Source organism: Leucoraja erinacea, chromosome 17 (genome assembly GCF_028641065.1).
Source record: "Leucoraja erinacea ecotype New England chromosome 17, Leri_hhj_1, whole genome shotgun sequence".
Classification (NCBI taxonomy): Eukaryota; Metazoa; Chordata; class Chondrichthyes; order Rajiformes; family Rajidae; genus Leucoraja; species Leucoraja erinaceus.
In genome coordinates this window covers 3127222-3145340 of record NC_073393.1, presented here as the reverse complement: position 1 = coordinate 3145340, position 18119 = coordinate 3127222, and the positions used below count along the sequence as shown (strand labels likewise).

Sequence of the window (18119 nt, the reverse complement as noted above, 5' to 3'; positions counted from 1 at the left end):
CCCGCTGCGCCACCGTGCCGCTGCCCTCATTATGTATGCCCCACTCTCTCCGCACATCCGTCATCATTACAGGCTACCCTCACTACACCTGTCCCCATTACAATCTCCATGCACCTGTCCCAATTACAAGCCCCCACTACACATGTCCCCATTACAGGTCAACCTCCACAGCTCTCCCAATTACACCCCGTTACACGTATCCCCATTACAATCCTCACTACGCACACCTGTGCCCATTACAAGCCCCACTCATCACACACCTGTGCCCATTACAAGCCCCACTCGTCACACACCTGTGCTCATTACAAGCCCCACTTTTCACACACCTGTGCTCATTACAAGCCCCACTTTTCACACACCTGTGCCCATTACAAGCCCCACTCATCACACACCTGTGCCCATTACAAGCCCCACTCGTCACACACCTGTGCTCATTACAAGCCCCACTTCTACACACGTCTCCATTACAAGCCCCACTCTTCACACACCGGTGCCCATTACAAGCCCCACTTCACACACCTGTGCCCATTACAAGCCCCACTTCACACACCTGTGCCCATTAGAAGACCCACTCTACACACATGTCTCCATTACAAGCCCACACTCTCTCCACCTCAAGTTTGGCTTTGTTATATACGTATGTAAAGTATCATCACATCAATTTGGATACCATGCAAAACATTATTTTTCACTGCACCTCGGTACACGTGGCAATAACGAACCTAAGCAAACTGTTCTTAACCCAAATGTCTCTAGACTATCTATGAGGAACTCATCGCTGCAGCTAGACCAGTAAGCCCCTTCTGATGATTCAGACAGGCGTTACAAGGATCTGCAGATGATGGTTTACAATTAAAAAAAGATTCAAAGTCCTGGAGTAACCCAGCTGGTCAGGCAAGATCTGTGGAGGACAGGTATAGGTTACGGGCCCAATATGGATAGGTGATGTCTCGACCCCAAACATCACCTATCCATGGGGATGCTGCCTGACCCGCTGAGTTACTCCAGCACTTTTTTCTCACCAAAGTGTACGGTTCAGAGATCATCCATTGTTCCTTACGTTTAAGAAGGAACTGCAGATGCTGGAAAAATCGAAGGTAGACAAAAGTGCTGGAGAAACTCAGCGGGCGAGGCAGCGTCTATGGAGCGAAGGAACAGGTGACGTTTCAGGTCGAGACCCTTCTTCCGACTGATGTGGGGGTGGGGGGGGGAGCGTGGAGAAGAATCAACCTACTGCGGGTGAACGGTCCTCAGCTGGGACACACACCAGTCTGGGGGGGGGGGGGGGGGGGGGGGAGGGCTATGTTTGGAACATTGCTTGAGATCTCTAATCGAGCACATCACTGACTCTCCCTGTACAAGTCAAGTCACTATTATTTCTATAGCACATTTACAAAACAACTCTCGTTGGTCAAAGTGCTTTACATTGGTGGAGATACTAACGTTATACAACAGTGGTTCATAGAATAAGTACATCCATAAATACACACATATAGCCCTCGCTCAGAGGACGTCAAGAAAGGCTTGAGAGTAAAGATGAGTTTTAAGTCTCGACTTAAAGGAGTCGATGGAGGGGGCAGTTCTGCTGGGAGGGGGGGGATGTTGTTCCACAGTCTAGGAGCTGCAACCGCAAAGGCACGGGTCAGTCACCCCTGAGCTTATGCCTAGACCGCGGGATGTTCAGTAACCCCAAGTCCGCCGATCTGGGGTACCTGGAGGTGGTGTGGGGGGGTAAGCAGACATTTGATGTAGGTGGGGACAAGCCCATTAAGGGCTTTGTAAACATAGAGGATCTTGAAATTTATTTTACAAGGTGCCATCTGTTCCATATCAATGCATTCATCATCTAAGTCCACTGCCAAGCCCATGAACAATCCTGAATGCAGACTGATATGTCCCCAGGTGCTGCTTTTGAATCCATTTGTGTAACTTAATGCAAAGAGAAATTTATCTCTGACCCTAGTGCTCAAATATCTTGCGGCAACTCCTGATGGATATCACGTTGCCTGTGCTCAGTCTACCACTATCCGGCCAGAATCTTGGCAGTTTTACGTATTCAAACCATCTTGGTTGAACGCTTTATTTCGTTTAGGGGGACCCAAAAAAGCTGGAGAAACTCAGCGGGACAGGCACATCTCTGGAGGGAAGGAATGGGCGACGTTTCGGGTCGAGACCCTTCTTCAGACTGGTCGGGGATAAGGGAAACGAGAGATATAGACGATGATGTGGAGGCATAAAGAACAGTTCATTATTGTCATGTGTGTCGATGTACAGTGAAAAGCTTTTGTTTGCCTGCTATCTAGTTAAAGAAGAGACTTTGGGCTGTGACAGTGGTGCAGCAATAGTCACTCCACCAGAGACATGGATTCGAACCTGACTCTGGATGCTAGCTGGATGCAGTTTGTATGTTCTTCCTGGGACTGCGTGGGCTTTCTCTGGGTGCCCTGGTTTCCTCCCACACTCCAGACACGTGCAGGTTTCTCGGTTAACTGGCTAGTAAATTACATAGAAACGTAGAAAATAGGTGCATTCGGCCCTTCGAGCCAGCACCGCCATTCATTGTGATCATGGCTGATCGTCCCCCATCAATAACCCGTGCCTGCCTTCTCCCCATATCCCTTGACTCCACTAGCCCCTAGAGCTCTATCGAACTCTCTCTTAAAACCATCTAGTGACTTGGCCTCCACTGCCCTCTGTGGCAGGGAATTCCATAAATTCACAACTCTCTGGGTGAAAAAGTTTTTTCTCACCCCAGTCTTAAATGGCCTCCCCTTTATTCTAAGACTGTGTGGCCCCTGGTTCTGGACTCGCCCAACATTGGGAACATTTTTCCTGCATCTAGCTTGTCCAGTCCTTTTATAATTTTATATGTTTCTATAAGATCCCTTCCCCTCATCCTTCTAAACTCCAGTGAATATAAGCCTAGTCTTTTCAATCTTTCCTCATATGACAGTCCCGCCATCCCAGGGATCAATCTCGTGAACCTACGCTGCATTGCCTCAATCACAAGGATGTCCTTCCTCAAATTAGGAGACCAAAACTGTACACAATACTCCAGATGTGGTCTCACTAGAGCCCTATACAACTGCAGAAGAACTGCAAATTGCCCCTGGTGTGCAGGATAGTGTGTTGGTCAGCGCGGACTCGGTGGGCCAAATGGCCCGTTTCCATGCTGTCCATAAACACAATCAACCCGTCTGCGGTGCACAGGTAAAGATTGAGGATAAAGGGGGCAACATCCAGTGCAAACATATAACATTGAGCATGGGGAATGCAATGAATATTGCAATAACTCCTGCAGAATGCCTTGCAGGGGTTAAGACGCAACAATGAAGGGTTAACACTGCAAGGCAAGACATCGTTCTCAACTGGCAATGAGACAACTTCACAGAACTGGGTGTCATGAGACTGTCTGAATCATTGAACCCAACAAAGTGATCAAAGTACAGAATGAATGAATAATGATGAAAGATTGAAACATAGAAAAATAGATGCAGGAGTAGGCCATTCGGCCCTTTAAGCCTGCACCGCCATACAATATGATCATCTAAAATCAGTACCCTGTTCCTGCTTTTTCCCCATCACATAGAAACATAGAAACATAGAAACATAGAAAATAGGTGCAGAAGTAGGCCATTCAGCCCTTCGAGCCTGCACCGCCATTCAATATGAGCATGGCTGATCATCCAACTCAGTATCCTGTACCAGCCTTCTCTCCATACCCCCTGATCCCTTTAGCCACAAGGGCCATATCCCTTGATTCCCTTTGCCCTAAGAGCTAAATCTAACTCTCTCTTGAAAACAGCCTGTGAATCGGCCTCCACTGCCTTCTGTGGCAAAGAATTCCACAGATTCACAACTCTCTGAGAGAAAACATTTTTCCTCGTCTCCATTCCAAATGGCTTACCCCTTATTCTTAAACTGTGACCCCTGGTTCTGGTCTCCCCCAACATCGGGAACATTATTCCTGCAACTAGCCTGTCCAATCCTTTAAGAATTTTAAATGTTTCTATAAGATCTCCTCTCAACCTGGCGAACCTACGCTGCACTCCCTCAATAGTAAGGATGTCCTTCCTCGAATTAGGAGACCAAATTTGCACACAATACTCCAGGTGTGGTCTCACCAGGGCCCTGTACAACTGTAGTAGGACCTCCTTGCTCCTAAACTCAAATCCTCCCAATAATAACTCCTAAGAAGCATCTGTTTTCATTATCATTCAACGGTTTTTCAGAATATGGGTGTCTCTGAGAAGATAAGCTTCCATTTTCCGATGCTGGATGTTTGGTGCTAGTGACATCCGGGGGGGGGAGGGGAATGTCCCCACGGCCATTTATCAGTTCACTCCTTGCTCCTGACTTGATCTTACTGGATGAAGTCAAGGACCATCACAGAAGCTAGTCCCATTTATCCCTGTTTGGCCCAAATCCCTCTAAACCTTTCCTATCCATCTACTTGTCCAAATACCATTTAAATATTTCGTTTTTAGTTTAGTTTTAGACATACAGCACGGAAACCCCAGGCCCTTCGGCCCACCGGCTCCGCGCCGACCTGCGATCCCCGCGCACTAACGTTATCCTACACACACTAGAGATAATTTACACTTATACCAAGCCAATTAACCTCCAAACTTGTAGGTCTTTGGAGTGTGGGAGGAAACCGAAGATCTCGGAGAAAACCCACGCAGGTCACGGGGAGGACGCACAAACTCCGTACAGACAGCACCCGTAGTAGGGATCGAACTCGGATCTCCAGTGCTGCAAGCGCTGTCAGGCTGCAACTCCACCGTGCCACCCTAGTGTTATAGAACCTGCCTCAACTACCTCCTCTGGCAGCTCATTCCATCTACTCACCACCCTCTGAATGAAAAACATCCCCTCTGGTCCATATCAAATCTTTCCCCTCTAATGAGCCACATAGTGGCCAGGGTGTTACCTGTACGGTCGTGAGAATTCTCCTCAGACGCCCAAAGAGTCGTAGCGTTTATCTGGTCGCTGCTGGATTTTCAACATGTTGAAACATTTTCGGAGACAGTCGGTGACGGTGCGTTTGACGCCAATGAGCGTGGCTTGTCTTCTCCTCACGTAGGTGCTGTCGCCAAATGCTGACTTTGTTTTTTTGTTGTTGTTAAAGTAATGATTCTATTTCAAATGTTATGTCGAGGGTGGGGGGTGGGGGTGGGGTCCAGCCGCCAGTTTTTCAGCGACCTGCTACAACTGTGACAGTCATCGGCAAGCACCTAAAAATAACCTGATGCCCCTGCCCCTCTTAGGAAACCGGAACGGAAACTTTTGGAGACTTTGCGCCCCACCCAAGGTTTCCGGAGGTTCCCGGAGGTTTTCGTCCGTCTCCCTAACGGTCGAAAGTGGTTTCCGCTTCTTCTATGTTCCCGGCGATTATTTCAAAAAATTCAAAACCGGCCGCGACTAAAAATAGCTTGCCGTTTTTAAAAATCGGTCATTTTTTGGCCGAAGCCGGTTGCGATGCTAGTTGGAGGTGGTTGCTGGAGGTTGCAGGTAGTGGAAGGTCTTACCTGCAACCTCCGGCAACCACCTGCAACCTCCGGCAACCACCTGCAACCTCCGGCAACCACCTGCAACCTCCGGCAACCACCTTCAACTAGCAACGCAACCGGCTTCAACCAAAAAACTACCGATTTTTAAAACGGCAACCTATTTTTAGTCGCTGACGGTTTTGAATTTTTTTAAATTGCGCCCCTTGGGTGGGACGCAAAGTCTCCAGAGGTTTCCGTTCAGGTTTCCTAAGTGGGACAGGCCCTTTACATCTATTTCTCGATTCTTCTACCCTGTGCATTCCCCCTATCTATTCCCCTCGTTGTTTTACACACATCCGTAAAATCACCCTCAGCTTCCTCTGCTGTAAGGAATGACATCCTACCCTGCCAAATCTCTCCCTGCAGTTCCGGCCCCTCGAGTCCTGACAACATCCTGATAATCCTTCCCTGTACCCTCGTGTAGGAAGGAACTGCAGATGCTGGTTTACATCGACGATAGACACAAAATGCTGGAGTAACTCCGCGGGTCAAACAGCATCTCTGGAGCAAAGTCTGAAGAAGGGTCTCGACCCGAAATGTCACCTACTCCTTATCTCCAGAGATGCTGCCTGACCCGCTGAGTTACTCCAGTTTTTTGTGTCTATTTTCTGAACCCTTTCCAGCTCCTTGGCATCTGCCCGACAGCACAATGGAACTCAATGTTCCAGGCAGACAAAAGAAACTCAGCGGGTGAGGCAGCATCTATGGAGCTAAGGAAATATTTCATTGATATGGAACAGATTGCACCTTGTAAAACAAATTTCAAGATCCTTTATGTTTACAAAGCCCTTAACGGGCTTGCCTCCACCTACATCAAAAGCCTGCTCACCCCCCCACACCACCTCCAGGTCCCTCAGATCGTCCGACTTGGGGCTGCTGAACATCCCGCGGTCTAGGAATAAGCTCAGGGGCGACCGCACCTTTGCGGTTGCAGCTCCTAGACTGTGGAACAACATCCCCCCCCTCTCCCCATCAGAACTGCCCCCTCCATCGACTCCTTTAAGTCGAGACTTAAAACTCATCTTTACTCTCAAGCCTTTCTTGACGTCCTCTGAGCGAGGGCTATATGTGTGTATTTATGGATGTACTTAATCTATGAACCACTGTTGTATAACGTTAGTACCTCCACCAATGTAAAGCACTTTGGCCAACGAGAGTTGTTTTGTAAATGTGCTATAGAAATAATAGTGACTTGACTTGTACAGGGAGAGTCAGTGCTGTGCTTGATTAGAGATCTCAAGCAGTGTTCCAAACATAGCCCTCCCCCCCCCCCCCCCCAGGACTGGTGTGTGTCCCAGCTGAGGACCGTTCACCCGCAGTAGGTTGATTCTTCTCCACGCTCCCCCCCACCCCCACATCAGTCGGAAGAAGGGTCTCGACCTGAAACGTCACCTGTTCCTTCGCTCCATAGATGCTGCCTCACCCGCTGAGTTTCTCCAGCACTTTTGTCTACCTTCGATTTTCCAGCATCTGCAGTTCCTTCTTGAACACAATGCTCCAGGTGTCGTCTCACCAGAGCACATATTATTTGACTATTTATTCATGCAAATTCTGGGCAAGGAGTCACATTTTGTCTGAACTCATTTAACTTGTGAATGCAGCATTTAAGAAGTTGAGTTGCCTCCCAGCACCAGAGACCCAGCGTGCGATCCTGACTACGGACGCTGTCTGTGAGGAGTTTGTACCTTCTCCCCGTGACCTGCGTGGGTTTTCATCGGGTGCTCCAGTTTCCTCCCACACTCCAAAGACGTGCAGGTTTGTAGGTTAAATGGCTTGGTGAAAATTGCAAATTGCAAATTGCCCCTAGCGTGTCGGATGGTGCTAGTGTACGGGTGATCGCTGGCCAGCATGGACTCGGTGGGCTGAAGGGCCTGTTTTTCACGCTGAGCGGAATGAAACTAAAACACAGCGGTGAAGGGTCTCGACCCGAAACGTCACCCATTCCTTCTCTCCAGATATCCTGCCTGACCCGCTGAGTTGCTCCAGCATTTTGTATCTATCTTCGGTTTAAACCAGCACCTGCAGTTCCTTCCTTCACCCTGTTTCTGTGCTTGAGGTCTATTTACACCAATAACTAACCTGTGACTTTTTCTGATTTCAAGTGAAACTTTCCCAGTCGTGGTTTGCTGGACGTGGACACAATGGCATCACCAGACGCAAGTGATCATGTCCCAGGAAAACTTCACAAATACTCACAAAGTTTAAAAACAATGATCCCTTTTCGCTCAAAGTCAAAGTAAGTGGAAGATGATCTGTACTGCAATGTTTAATCCTTTGGGATATTAAGAAGTTGATCATTAATTTATCATATATGTAACAAAAATAATTCCCAGGAATCCATCTCCCGCTCCTGTGGATAATGCCGGACTGTTTTCATTCATCACTTTCCAGTGGTTGGCACCTGTGATGATCAAAGCCTCGGGAGGGAAACTGAACCAAGATACACTTCCCCCCCTCTCCGAGCTCAGCTGCTCAGATGCCAACGCTAAAAGGTACGTATACTTCACAAGTATGTCTTCAATGTTCAGAAAGTACGCTAGCTTTTGCCCAAAATACAACATACCTGATCGTCTATCAGCTTAGTTTGTTGTCACGTGCACCGAGGTACAGTGAACAGCTTTTGCTGCGTGCTAACCAGTCAGCGGAAAGACAATACATGATTACAATCGAGCCGCCCACAGTGTACAGATACATGATAAGGGAGTGACGTTTAGTGCAAGGTAAAGCCAGCAAAGTCCAAACAACTATAGTCACCGAGGAGATAGATTGTGGTGATGAAACGTCACCCATTCCTTCTCTCCACAGATACTGCCTGACCCACTCAGTTACTCCAGTATTTTGTGTCTATCTTCAGTTTAAGTAAGTAAGTAAGTAAAGGGCCTGTCCCACGAGCATGTGACCTGCGCGCGGCAAGCACGACCAAACCGGAAGCGAGGGCCGCGCGGAGGTCGAGTGGGTGACGTGAAGTTCGAGCGAAGTCCGCGGGAGGTTCGCGCGTGACGTACAGCGTCAATGCGCTGCGTAAGGCGTCGAGGCGGTGTGTACGGCGTCGAGGCGGCTGCGGGCCGGCAGGCCGTTGCCACGCGGAATTTTTGATCACGGTCAGTTTTTCGGAGCCCCGCGCGATGTCAGGACCAGCTCCGCACAACTCCATACGGCTCCGGCGATCGAAGTGGGACCGGCCCCGCGAGGCCGTACGGCTCAAGCGACCACGTTAGGTTGCGCTTGCCGCATGCAGGCGCATGCTGGTGGGACCGGCCCTTAAGTTTATTGGCCAAGTATTCACATACAAGGAATTTGCCTTGGTGCTCCGCCCACAAGTAACAACATGACATACACTGACAGTTACGAATGACTCAGAAAACACTAAACATTAATAATAATAAAACATTCATGATAAAACACCATTGATCAAGCATGTGAACCAACAAAATACCAGATCAAAGGGAGGCTACAGATTTTTGGCTGTTGATTAGAGCAACTACTCGTGGATAAAAACTGTTTGGATGTCTGGCTGTGGCAGCTTTGACAGTCCGGAGTTGCCTTCCAGATAGGGATTTGCATTCTTAGCATTTGCAGTTCCTTCCAACACAATAGATATTACAGATGCGCCATAGAACTGCGTACAACCAGACTACTGGACTACTAGCTACTTCATTGGTGACCCTTAACTATCCTTGATTGGACTTTGTGTTTAAGAGGGAACTGCAGATGCTGGAAAATCGAAATGTTGCCTATTTCCTTCGCTCCATAGATGCTGCTGCACCCGCTAAGTTTCTCCAGCATTTTTGTGTACCTTGATCGGACTTTGCTGGCTTTACCTTGCGCTAAACGCTATCCCCTTATCATATGTCTGTACACTGTAACAGCTCGATTGTAATCATGTATTGTCTTTCCGCTGACTGGTTAGCACGCAACAAAAGCTTTTCACTGTACCTCGGTGCATGTGGCAATAAACTAAACTGATCAACTATCAGGTTGCATCACGGCTCTGCACAAAGGCCGCGAGAAATTGCTGAGGGTTTTCGACGAAGCCCAGTCCATCACACAGACCAGACCCCCCACCATCGACTTGCATGCAGCGCGGAAACAGGCCCTTCGGCCCACCGAGTCCACATTAACACTATCCTACAAACACGAGGCACAATTTAGATTTAAACCCAGCCAATTAACCTACAAACCTGCACGCCTTTGGAGCGTGGGAGGAAGCCAAAGATCTCGTAAAAAAACCCACGTGGTCACGGGGAGAAATGACAAATTCCGTACAAACGGCACCAGTAATCGGGATCGAACCCAGGTCTCCGGCGCTGCCAGCGCTGTAAGGCAGCAACTCTACCGCTGCGCCACCGTGCCGCCAACTCTGGAACTGATGTGTCTCTGGAACTGATTCGCTACAATGCTGAGAACTATATTCTGCACTCTGCATCTTCCCCAGGTCAATAGGCAATAGACAATAGACAATAGGTGCAGGAGGAGGCCATTCGGCCCTTCGATTCAGCGCCGCCATTCAATGTGATCATGGCTGATCATCACCAATCAGTACCCCGTTCCTGCCTTCTCCCCTCCCCTGACTCCGCTATTTTTAAGAGCCCTATCTAGCTCTCTCTTGAAAGCATCCAGAGAACCGGCCTCCACCGCCCTCTGAGGCAGAGAATTCCACAGACTCACTGCTCTCAGACTCACAAAAAGTGTTTCCTCATCTCCGTTCTACATGGCTTACCCCTTATTCTTAAACTGTGGCCCCTGGTTCTAGACTCCCCCAACAGCGGGAACATGTTTCCTGCCTCTAGCGTGCCCAAGCCCTTAAAAATCTTATATGTTCCAATGAGATGCCCTCTCATCCTTCTAAACTCCAGAGCGTACAAGCCCAGCTGCTCCATTCTCTCAGCATATGACAGTCCCGCCATCCCGGGAATTAACCGTGTATTAAGCGGATATCAAACGGAAATTCACTTTTTTCATTTTTTTTTAATAGACAATAGACAATAGGTGCAGGAGGAGGCCATTCGGCCTTTCGAGCCAGCACCGCCATTCAATGTGATCATGGCTGATCATCCCCAATCAGTACCACGTTCCTGCCTTCTCCCAACCTGCCCATGCCAGCCACGATGCCCCATCTCCACCTGACCCTGTTTGGCTCATATCCCGCTAAACCTTTCCGAGCCATGTGCCTGCCCAAATGTCTATTCAATGTTGTTTCATCGCTATCGTGGAGCCACAACATTCCACGCTACCTCGGGACACATGACAATAATAAACCTCAACCTAAAAAACGAAATGAAAACGCGTTTTGACATCTTGTTACACGTTTTTTTGCAGGTTTATGCGTCTTTGGGAGAAAGAAGTGGAAAGGGTTGGCTATAAGAAAGCTTCCTTGGAAAGAGTCACTGTCCAGTTTCAGCGAACACGGCTTATTGCAACCCTACTGTGTACAATTGTCTCCATGACCTGTGCCTTTTTGGGACCGGTGAGCGGATATCAAACGGAAATTAACTTTTTTCGTTTTTTCTTTTAATAGACAATATTATTATTATTATTATTATTAAAGCTTTATTTCAGACACAGGTCCATATACACATCAAACAGTACAAAGAATTACAAAGATACATTAAGAAATTGCACAATAGACATAGGTGCAGGAGTAGGCCATTCGGCCCTTCGAGCCAGCACCGCCATTAAATGTGATCATGGCTGATCGTCCCCAATCAGTACCCCGTTCCTGCCTTCTCCCCATATCCCCTGACTCCGCTATTTTTTATCTTTGACTCCATCTGTCCATTTCCCCCATAGACGCTGGCTGACCTGCTGAGTTACTCCAGTACTCTGTGATTAACTTATATTAAACTATCCCTTTGAACATAATTCCTGGAGGCACGAGAATAACAAGTAAAAGCTCCCACTTTATCTCACCACGTTGGACAGGCTAGTTGCAGATACTGTTGAGATGCAAGGACCTGCCACCTGACACACCATGTTCCTGTCTCAGCTTTAATTTTCCTCTCTCAACCTTTAGAATTTACTTTAGGCTTTAGAGGTACAAGATACAAGATACAAGATACAAGATACATTTAATTGTCATTTGGACCCCTTGAGGTCCAAACGAAATGCCGTTTCTGCAGCCATACATTACAAACAAATAGACCCAAGACACAACATAATTTACATAAACATCCATCACATAGCTGTGATGGAAGGCCAAAAACACTTATCTCTCCACTGCACTCCCCCCCCCCCCCATGTCAGAGTCAAAGTCAAAGCCCCCGGCTGGCGATGGCGATTGTCCCGCGGCCATTAAAGCCACGCCGGGTGGTGCGAGGTCGCACACCGGGTCTTGGTGTTAGAGCCCCCGGCGTGCGCTCGCAGAGTCCCGCGGCCATTCCAAGCCGCGCGGGGCAGTGATGTAGGCCCCGCTCCAGGAGCTCTTCGACCCCGCAACTCGGGCGGGGGAAGTCGCCGTTGCGAGAGCCCTGAAAAGCGGTCTCCCTCCAGGGACCCGCGGGCTCCCGGTGCCGCCATCCACAGACCTGCCGTTGGAGCCTCCGACTCTCCGGTCGGGCCGCAGCCGCAGCAGCAGCAGCAGCAGCAGCAGCAGCAGCAGCAGCAGCAGCAGCAGCAGCGCTCCTCCACCGCTCCACCCGCTCCGGACTCGGCCAGCCCCGCGACGGCGAAGGTGAGTCGTCGGCACCAGAGTCCCCGGCTTCTTCCTGTTGGAGGCCGCTCCTCGTTGCGGCCCCAACGACAACGGAAACCCGACGAGAAAAGGTCGGGTCTCCCGTGCAGGGAGAGATTTAAAAAGTTTCCCCCCCCCCCCCACCCCCCCCCCGCCCCCCCCCACACACACACCCAACACAAAAATAACAAAAACTACATAAAAACACAGACAGAAAATAATAAAATGCGGACAGACTGCAGAGGCCGCTGCTGAGCAGAGTCGCGCCGCCCACCGGATCGGACGCGCCGCCCACCGGATACAGAAACAGGCCCTTCGGCCCATCAGGTCCTCGCCGGCCCGTACATCAGCACTCTCCTATACACACAAGGGGCAATTTACAATTTACAATTTTACACAAGCCAATTAACCTACAAACCCGCACGCCTTTGGAGTGTGGGAGAAAACCGGAGCACCCGGGGAAAACCCACGCAGGTCACGGGGAGAACGTACAAACTCTGCACAGACCGGTAGTCAGGATTGAACCAGGGTCTGTGACTCTGTGAGGCAGCAACTCTACCCGCTGCCCTTGTTACAGTACATGTATAAAGCAGAAAGGACCCATTCAAATCTTTCGCCTTGACACGCACAAAGACAGCACCAGGTAGGTACCCTGCACCCAGTCTGAAGAAGGGTCTCGTCCCGAAACGTCACCCATTCCTTTTCTCCAGAGATGCTGCCTGTCCCACTTAAGAAAAAAATGTCCCTAATGTTGGGCGAGTCCAGAACCAGGGGCCACACACAGTCTTAGAATAAAGGGGGGAGGTCATTTGAGACTGAGGCGCGGAAAAACCTTTTCACCCAGAGAGTTGTGAATTTATGAAATTCCCTGCCACAGAGGGCAGTGGAATAGGCGACGTTTCGGGTCGAGACCCTTCTCCTCGAAGGATTAGGCGACGTTTCGGGTCGAGACCCTTCCGGGTCTCGACCCGAAACGTCACCTATTCCTTCGCTCCATAGATGCTTTACATCTTAGAATAAAGGGGAGGTCATTTAAGACTGAGGTGAGAAAAAACTTTTTCACCTAGAGAGTTGTGAATTTATGAAATTCCCTGCCACAGAGGGCAGTGGAGGCCAAGTCACTGGATGGATTTAAGAGAGAGTTAGATAGAGCTCTAGGGGCTAGTGGAGTCAAGGGATATGGGGAGAAGGCAGGCATGCGTTATTGATAGGGGACGATCAGCCATGATCACAATGACTGGCGGTGCTGGCTCGAAGGGCCGAATGGCCTCCTCCTGCACCTAATTTCTATGTTTCTATGTTTCTCCTTTATCGTGTATCTGTACACTGTAAATGGCTCGATTGTAATCATGTATGATCTTTCTGTTGACTGGTTAGCACGCAACTGTAGTATAGTTCAGTTTCTATGTTTCTATGTCCCTATCCCTGAGTTACTCCGGCATTTTGTGTCTATCTTCGATTTAAACCTGCGTCTGCAGTTCCTTCCTACACAGGAACCCTAGTATAACCACTGCTTCTGTTCCTGAATACCCAGGGAATCTTGATCAATGCCATACTTCGACACGTTGAAGAGAAGTCAGAAAACCTTGTTTATGGGATCGGCCTTTGCTTTGGACTATTCACGACGGAGTTACTGAAAATCGTGTTCTTCGCAGCAGTCTGGTCTATCAACTACCAGACTGGTATCCGATTAAAAGGAGCGGTCACCACACAGCATTTATAAAGCTGCTGCATCTTAAACATTTGAACAACACGTCCATTGGTGAGGTATGTGGAAGATGGTGGTGGATGTCACTCTTAACTTTCTGCGCTAAATGTCAAAGGAGTGAGAGTGAGAGGAATGACAGCTTCTTTCCGGCGGCTGTCACTCTACTCAACAACGTATCTCGGTGACTGCCAATCACCACCCCCCCCCCGGACACGGACACTTATTATTATTTATTCAAATCGTTTGCTATGTCGCTCTTCCAGGGAGATGCTAAATGCATTTCGTTGTCTCTGTACTGTACACTGACAATGACATTTAAAATTGAATCTGAATCTGAATCTGAGGCCTAGGTCAATCCCGATATTGTTCCCGATGTTGGGGAAGTCCAGAACAAGGGGTCACAGTTTAAGGATAAGGGGGAAATCTTTTAGGACCGAGATGAGGGAAACATTTTTCACACAGAGAGTGGTGAATCTGTGGAATTCTCTGCCACAGAAGGTAGTTGAGGCCACAGTTCATTGGCTATATTTAAGAGGGAGTTAGATGTAGCCCTTGTGGCTAAAGGGATCAGGGGGTATGGAGAGAAGGCAGGTGCAGGATACTGAGTTGGATGATCAGCCATGATCATATTGAATGGCGAATGGTGCAGGCTTGAATTCCTTCGCTCCATAGATGCTGCCTCTCCCACTGAGTTTCTCAAGCATTTTTGTGTCTACCCTCGATTTTTCCAGCATCTGCAGTTCCTTCTCAAACATATCGTGATGTGATTAAAGATATAGATAGAATGCCCCATGCCTTTGGGCCAAAGTGGGAGTCTGATGGCTCTTTCTCAAATCACTTTGGAAGTATTTTATTGGTATTGAAGTCCCTTGTGCAAATCCAAAGTCATGAAAAGTGCTATAATATTGAAGTCTCTCGTTTGCCAAATGACCAAGCTAGATACAAATTAGAGCAGATTCTTTCCACCTATCTCTTCAATCAAAATATATTGTGGTCCAAAGGTTTCTGGAATTGGAATGCCCCTGAAAACATTCCTCAGCACATCAATAGACAATAGACAATAGACAATGGATGCAGGAGTAGGCCATTCGGCCCTTCGAGCCAGCACCGCCATTCAATGTGAGCATGGCTGGTCATCCCCAATCAGTACCCCGTTCCTGCCTTCTCCCCATATCTCCTGACTCCGCTATTTTTAAGAGCCCTATCTAGCTCTCTCTTGAAAGCATCCAGAGAACCCGCCTCCACCGCCCTCTGAGGCAGAGAATTCCACAGACTCACCACTCTCTGTGAAAAAAAGTGTTTCCTCGTCTCCGTTCTAAATGGCTTACTCCTTATTCTTAAACTGTGGCCCCTGGTTCTGGACTCCCCCAACATCTGGAACGTGTTTCCTGCCTCTAGTGTGTCCAAGCCCTCAAATTGCTAGGAATCCCGTGTAGATTTCAACCCCAATAGACAATAGACAATAGACAATAGGTGCAGGAGGAGGCCATTCTCGCATTACCAGAACTAAGTACTTCTCCGCCAACAGTTCCATGGACCCACTTTACTCCCAGTACCCGGACCAAGTCTGCTACTAATTATCAGGAGAGGATGTTTCCACTAGTGGGAGAGTCTAGGACTAAAGGTCATAGCCTCAGAATTAAAGGACATTCTTTTTGGAAGGAGATGAGGAGAAATTTCTTTAGTCAGAGGGTGGTGAATCTGTGGGATTCTTTGTCAGAGAAGGTTGTGGAGGCCAAGTCAGTGGATATGTTTAAGGCAGAGGTGGGTAGATTCTTGATTAGTATGGGTGTCAGGGGGTATGGGGAGAAGGCAGGAGAATGGGGTTAGGAGGGAGAGATAGATCAGCCATGATTGAATTGCGGAGTAGATCTTATGGTTTTATTCAGATAAATCTTTAAAAGCCTCGGCAGAGTTTATGCTAATTCCAGTGATATAGAATGACTGAGTGTATATTAGAAAGATCTGCTTCTGAGAATTACTATTCCATACACTTAATGTATTGAAACTGAATCAGTCAATGGCCAATTAAGTAATTGATTAAGTAAGCACCATCTGGACTAAATATACAGTCGATCACACACTAGCTCCTCTCCTTGCTATTTGTTTTACTGGCTTTATGAGTCATGGCTTGTTACCAGACTCAATGTTGTCTGTTCTGTTGGTGCCAGTCATTAAGGACAAAGCTGGTAAAGTAGGCAGCCTAAATAATTACAGGCCCAGCATATTGTCAAAAGTTTTAGAAAGAGTTCTGCTGGATAGAATAAATGAGTTTGTTAACTCCACAGATAACCAGTTTGGATTTAAAGCTAATCATGGCACTGATTTATGCATATATGCCCTAAAGGAGATTGTAAACAAATATAGAGGCACAAGCTCTTCAATCCTTATGTGCTTTATTGATGCTTCCAAAGGCTTTGATCGGGTTAATAGCAGAATGCAGTTTGTTAAAATTAGTCAAAGACGGGTGCATAAATACATTGTGAGAATTCTGGCTAACTGGTATGCCTACCAGACTATGCAAATAAAATGGGGCAATAGAGTCTCAGCCCCATTTGGGGTTTGCAATGATGTTAGACAAGGGGGAATTTTGTCTCCAGTCCTTTTTAATCTTTATATTGATGATCTGTCCAAACAATTGAAAGCCTGCAATACTGGGTGCGTGATTGGTAATATTTTAGTGAACCATATTATGTATGCAGATGATCTTGTGGTCGTTAGTCCATCTAGCGCGGGTCTCCAGCGGCTCCTTACTATATGTTCTGTGTATGGTGTGGAACATGATATTAAATATAATGCTAGTAAGAGTGCTGTTATGATATGTAGAACCAAAGAGGATACATGTCTAAAATTTCCTGATTTTAAATTATCTGACAATAATCTTAGTGTCTGTAATAAGGTAAAATATCTAGGGCATATTATTACAGAACAAATGAGAGATGATGAGGATATTTATAGGCAATGACGCATGCTGCATGTACAGGCGAATATTCTCTTGCGTTGGTTTGGTGCGTGTACAGATGTGGTGAAGATGTCGCTAGTTAGAGCATACTGCACACCACTCTACACTGAGCACATGTGGTCGAACTATGGAAAGACAAGTTTGCAGAGACTAAAGGTGGCATATAATGATGCCATGAGAACACTGCTAAGGAAACCTAGATGGTGTAGTGCCAGTAATGTGTTTGCAGGAGTCAGTACTTTAGAAGCTATCCTAAGAAATCATATGTATAAATTCATCTGCAGGATTAATGACTCTAAAAATGTAATTATTGTGGCCTTGTCAAACATAAGGTTTAGCCACAAATCGCAGTTGTGGAGACCCAAGGTTTCCGTGCGGTTCCCGGAGGTTGCAGGTGGTTGCCGGACGTTGCAGGTAGTGGAAGCAGGTAGGGAGACTGACAAAAACCTCCGGGAACCGCACAGAACCCTTGGGTGGGGCGCAAAGTCTCCAGAGGTTTCCGTTCAGGTTTCTTAAGTGGGACAGGGGCATAACATCCAGGTTCAGGAACAGCTTCTTCCCTATAGCCATTAGGCTATTTAACACTACAACCTCATAGGCTCTGAACTACAATAGACTATTGTTATTATTGCACTATAATTTTTTTTGAGTGTGCTTGTGTGTGTATATATATATATGTGTATGTGTATGTGTAAGATGGACACAAAAAGCTGGAGTAACGTTTGACGTTTCTGGTCGAGACCCTTTCTTCACTCGACCCAAAACGCCAGCCATTCCTTCTCTCCAGAGACTCTGCTTGTCCCGCTGAGTTACTCCAGCATTCTGCGTTTACCTTCGATTTAAACCAGCATCTGCAGTTCTTTCCTACACATCCTATGTGTGTGCATACATATGAACTTTTTTCTTCTCGTTTATTATATGTCTACAGTGCACTATGTTGATATATTGTGTCGTGCTGCTGCAAGTACGAATGTCAATGTTCTATCTGGGGCACATGACAATAAAACACTTTTTTTTTTCTTTTAAATATTTTTATTAGAAGTAGACATATTATAAAGTATAGTTACATATTATAGTAAGAAGACTTTTCATATATATCAGTCATACATTATTAACATTTTCAATTATCAATTACTTCTGCTTCTAGTGTTTTTATTTTTTTATGGAAAAAGAGAGAAAGAAAGTTACAAATTTAAAAAATCGTGGAGCTGGGGCTGGCGGGCTTCC

General features: G+C 47.3%; 1 protein-coding gene across 1 annotated transcript in view; it reads left to right on the top strand.

Annotated features, from left to right (window-relative positions):
* Positions 1-7657: 7657 nt before the first annotated feature.
* The window catches only part of abcc12 (ATP-binding cassette, sub-family C (CFTR/MRP), member 12), an 84967-nt gene continuing 74505 nt past the window's right edge, over positions 7658-18119 (top strand). Inside the window, 5 exon segments of the mRNA XM_055648386.1 lie at positions 7658-7788; positions 7886-8044; positions 10872-11019; positions 13757-13928; positions 13931-13989. Of these exon segments, the coding sequence (XP_055504361.1) occupies positions 7694-7788; positions 7886-8044; positions 10872-11019; positions 13757-13928; positions 13931-13989 (633 nt within the window). The 5' untranslated portion in view covers positions 7658-7693.